The sequence below is a fragment of the Dendrobium catenatum genome, unplaced genomic scaffold, assembly GCF_001605985.2.
Source record: "Dendrobium catenatum unplaced genomic scaffold, ASM160598v2 fragScaff_scaffold_1470, whole genome shotgun sequence".
In the NCBI taxonomy this organism is placed as follows: domain Eukaryota; kingdom Viridiplantae; phylum Streptophyta; class Magnoliopsida; order Asparagales; family Orchidaceae; genus Dendrobium; species Dendrobium catenatum.
Genome location: NW_021319932.1, coordinates 490,893 through 495,671, shown reverse-complemented (window position 1 = coordinate 495,671; position 4,779 = coordinate 490,893). Strand labels below are relative to the sequence as shown.

At 39.6% G+C, this 4,779-nt stretch overlaps 1 protein-coding gene across 1 annotated transcript; it reads left to right on the top strand.

The window, feature by feature from the left end:
- The first annotated feature begins 2,897 nt into the window (after positions 1-2,897).
- Positions 2,898-4,653, top strand: LOC110113084 (protein DETOXIFICATION 56). Its single transcript, XM_020845510.2, has one exon. The coding sequence runs from the start codon at positions 2,989-2,991 to the stop codon at positions 4,498-4,500; it is 1,512 nt and encodes a 503-aa protein (XP_020701169.1). The 5' UTR covers positions 2,898-2,988; the 3' UTR covers positions 4,501-4,653.
- Positions 4,654-4,779: the final 126 nt, after the last annotated feature.

The window sequence follows — 4,779 nt, the reverse complement described above, 5'->3', positions numbered from 1 at the left end:
TTTGAGCCCTTCTAATCGAACTTGTTATGCACCGATAAATAATCTATATGAGCATGTACTAGTATACAACAAGTATAGTCTATATCAAATGAAAATTATTTTTTTTATAAATTACAAATACTTCTCAGACTTTATTTAAAAATCAAACAACAGGAGGTCCAATTGAGATATATAGAGTGTAAAGAGGTCGCACTGAGATAGGTTAATTGCTCATTCATTCGTTCTTTCCACGCACATTTCCACAATAGGGAAATAACCAACATGACGAGATGAGTCATATGGCAATACCAAAGCTTTATTTCTGTGGGCAACAGATCACTTTCAATCTTCATTATTAGAAATTTTCAGCAAAATAAATTATTTGGGCAAAGCTAAGAAGAAAGGCGTAAGATATCTTCACTCATATCCCTCTCGATCTTCTGATTTGTTTCATATTTCCAGTAGAGGGAACTAATTAGCAACAAGAAGACTGAAAGACAAGCAGCATATATATGATAACTATGATATTTTGATGAATGACAATTACTTCCAATCTTTCGTGTAAGTTTTAAGAAAATATTTTCTTCGCCGAAATTTATAGAGAAAGAGATGTTAATAGATGCATCTCATAGCTCACTCTCTTTCTTTCTTGTTCAATATCAAAAAATATAGACGGATTTAAAAGCATAATATAGAATTTTTTATATACTTATAAATTTAATATTTAAATTATATAAAAAATGTTATTAATATTCATTTTCCTAAAATAAATTACACTTTTTCATTTATATATATGAATTGATGTAATTAAAATACTAAAGTGATAAGATATGTAAATGAATATTGATACGTCATCAAAAAATTGCTTTGGTAGTGCACGAATCTCGAGGCATATTCAAGTTGGAAATTTTCAAAATTAAATTTGGGATCATCTGAATTATAATTTTGGCAAATTTATAGTCAAACTAAACATCTCAAAGAGACGAACCTAATGACACCAAAATCGGTCCAACCCAAGCCCAAATGGGTCCAAATCGGGGGTTCATACCACATTTGGAAGGGTCAAAATATTATTTGGATGACAAAATGATACCCAAATATGACAAGATTATAATCCAATCAAGCGCCTTGGCGAGACGAATCCAACGAGCCCAAGATCGTTAAATTCGGACATCATTAAAGCACTTAAACATCAGAAAAACTCTATATGATCGACGGAATCAATACGAGCTATCCGATGAAATACTCTGAACCAGCCTCGGATATTCTCTATATTTACGGGGTGTGTCACTCATGAAAATCTATAAATAGACCCCCACTCTTTACATGAGGAACCTTTGGCTAGAGATTGTGAAGGGCTCCGAAGCTTCAAGAGCTCCAGCACCATCTCCCGACAGCCGACCGACCGCCGTCGGACTTCTTTATTAAGGATGCATTGAATTCTCTCTAAATATGTCCAATTCATTTTGAAGCCAATAGCTACAAACTTCACAGCTCAACTTCATATGTACATGCACCCCCTAAATAACAGAAGTTAAAGATATATCACACCTAATGTTAGAAGTTGCTGTCAGAAATAATAGCAAAAAGGGCCTTAATGAACTAAAAGACAATCAATATAGTTTCCTATGCTACATAATCTTAAGTTGACAAGATATTATTGTTGAAAAGACATTATTGTTTTAGAGCATATGTGATAGGTTGCTACCACCAATTACATCATATAACAACTATCTAATCTTAAGTGGTTTCCTTAAATATTGTGTAAGGATTAAGGAAACCAATGCCATTAATACTACTCATCAATCCTTTCACTATTTTTTATCCTATTTAATTCAATAATATTGTATTGAAAATCATTTCAAAATAAATGGTTAAATTATATAAAAAATTTGTAGCATCATTTCAATTATTTTCTAAAGTACTAAAACCTAAATCCACTCAACTTAAAATTTCTAAATATAACTAAAGACAGTATTCTAAACTTACAAAACTAACTACAGATCTAAAAAAAAAATCCTCAGAATTTTGACCAAATGTTGAACATATATCTAAAAAATATACATCTAAAAAATATTTGCATTCAACACATTGGCTTACATTTTTAATAAAGAAATGATGCAAGAAAATTTAAAAAAAAAAAAAACACTCACAATTACAACAGCCGCAATGATCCCACCCAAATAAATTCCGTCTCCGCCTCTCCTATTCTTCTTTTGTAACTTTTTTGGTTTAATTTCAACCAGTCGTTTGGCTAGCCAAGGTCCACGTCTCAAGGGGCAAACCTAAAAATAGGTATGGACATCTAATAAAAATTTGTCATGTGGACTATGCTTTAATATACAACTCGTCTTGGCCTATTGGTTGAAAGCTTAGGCTTCCAACTAAGAGGTCCAAGGTTCGAGTCCATGTGTATGCGTTGTGTGTGTGAATTTGCCTTAAATGGCCTAAATTTCCCAAAAAAAAAAAGAAAAAAAAAGGACTATGCTTTAATTGCACTTTAGATGCTCTTTGACTTTGCTTTACCTATGCTTTTTACCACGCTTTACATAAAATCTTGATGAATTTGATTTAAAATAATATTTTATTGACGTCCGCTCTATGTCCGATGACCGGACCTATAATTCTCAGCCTCAAGGACAGTAGGTGGCCTGCCCAGCGAGTATTGTAGTTTGTAAATTTTTTTTAATCAAGATATTTAAGTTAATTTAATTAACGAAAGTACCAATTTTTAAATTTTTTTCTGGACAATAATATCTTGATGTTTGAAAATTCAAACTAAATACATAATGGCAAATGAGCTGTCATAAAAATTTTGGGTGCAATATATTATTAATGAAGACATTTAATATTTTCTCTATTGCTATAAACTTTATATTAGCAAGTTAAAATTTTTTTAGTAACGAATATAACTTGGCGCAAGAGATATGCTAAAAATTAGACAAAGAATAATTTCGTGAATATAAGATCGGATACACTGGCAACATAACAGGCCCCTGTCATCAAGCCATGTCTGCTCCAATTTCAACACCCGACAGACCACCGCCGCCTCCTCCACCGGTGACGCAAGGTCCTCCAGTTCAGCCAAGATGGGCCACCGCACTGAAGCACACCATATACGAGCTCCGGCTACAACGCCGCATCGCCGCTCCCCTTACAATCATGAACCTGACGTGGTTCGCAAAGTCGACCATCACAACTATCTTCCTCGGCCGCCTCGGTGACCTCCAGCTTGCTGGCGGCGCGCTTGGCTTAACCTTTGCCAATGTCACAGGCTACTCTGTGCTGACCGGCCTCTGCGGCGCCATGGAACCAATCTGCGGCCAAGCATACGGCGCCGGAAATCGTGGACTCCTTCGCAGGACCCTCCTCATGGAGATTCTCCTTTTGCTTGTTGCATCTATCCCAATATCTTTTCTTTGGCTCAATGTAGACGCAATCCTTCTACGTTTCGGCCAACAGAAGGAGATTGCAAGCCTCGCGAAGAAATACGTGGTGTTCCTTCTCCCTGACCTATTAGTTATCTCATTCCTCAGTCCCCTTAAAGCCTATTTAAACTCCCAAGGCGTGACGCTCCCCGCTCTGTTCAGCTCAGCCACCGCGCTAGTTCTGCATTTGCCACTCAACATTCTGCTCTGCAAGCTCAAAGCGCTTGAGGGCGTGGCGATGGCCGTCTGGCTGAGCGACCTCGCCGTCGCTATCATGCTTGCTTTATACGTTTTCATAACTGAGATAAACACCAAGAGCAGAGATAACAACGTTCCTCTGCCGTGGTGGAAGCAGAGCAAAGCAGAGTGGGCGCGGCTTCTGCGGCTGGCGATGCCGTGCTGCCTTAACATGTGTTTGGAATGGTGGTGCTATGAAATCCTGGTCTTGCTCACGGGGAGGCTTCCAGACCCCAAACGTATGGTGGCTATCATCACCATCGTTTTCAACTTCGATTATCTGCTATTCTCAGCCATGCTGTCTCTCGCCACCGCCGCGTCCGTGCGAGTGTCGAACGAGCTTGGTGCCGGCCGCGGAACGGCAGCGCGTGCGGCGGCGTACGTGTCGATAAGCATGGGCTTCCTCGGTGGGCTCATAAGCGCGGCGGCGATGGCGGGGGCGAGGGGATGGTGGGGTGCGGTGTTCAGCAAAGACAGGGGAATCGTAGGGGGGGTGAAGAGCACGATGCTTATTATGGCAGTGGTTGAAGTGGTGAACTTTCCGCTTGCGGTGAGCGGAGGAATAGTACGCGGCACAGCGCGGCCATCGCTGGGCATGTACGCGAGCACCGGCGGGTTTTACCTGGTGGCGCTACCGCTTGCGGTGCTTCTTGGGTTTAAGGCAGGGCTGGGGTTGTCTGGATTGCTGCTGGGGTTTCTCGTCGGCGGCGCAACTAGCGGCGTGCTATTGCTGGTATTTTTGGCTTCTATTGACTGGGAAAGGGAGGCGGAAAAGGCTCAGAGATTAGCAGCGGTTAGCTTGAACGGTGCAGATGAACCTAACAGAATACGTGATATTAGGACGGTTAATGATTAGCCGGTGATTTAATTTGAGCATATATGATTAAAATTCGCTGATTAAACTGTGTTGGATTATATATTCTGTATTGAGCAGTGCTAAATTATTATTTGGAAGATTTATAGCTTTATGTACAGTGCAAAATGGAAGTTTGGCAATGCTTTTTCAATATTTTACCGCGATTATTGATTGATCCTTCTCATTGTGCGCTTTCCTAATGAAGCACGATCGAATAAGATAATGCTACCCAAGGTTTTGAAAATCGGACCGGACAAAGAACCGGAACAAGGAGGGGTT

What these genes read in the sequence shown, in the direction of transcription:
- LOC110113084 (XM_020845510.2), top strand. Translation starts at nt 2,989, where the DNA reads ATGTCTGCTCCAATTTCAACACCCGACAGACCACCGCCGCCTCCTCCA.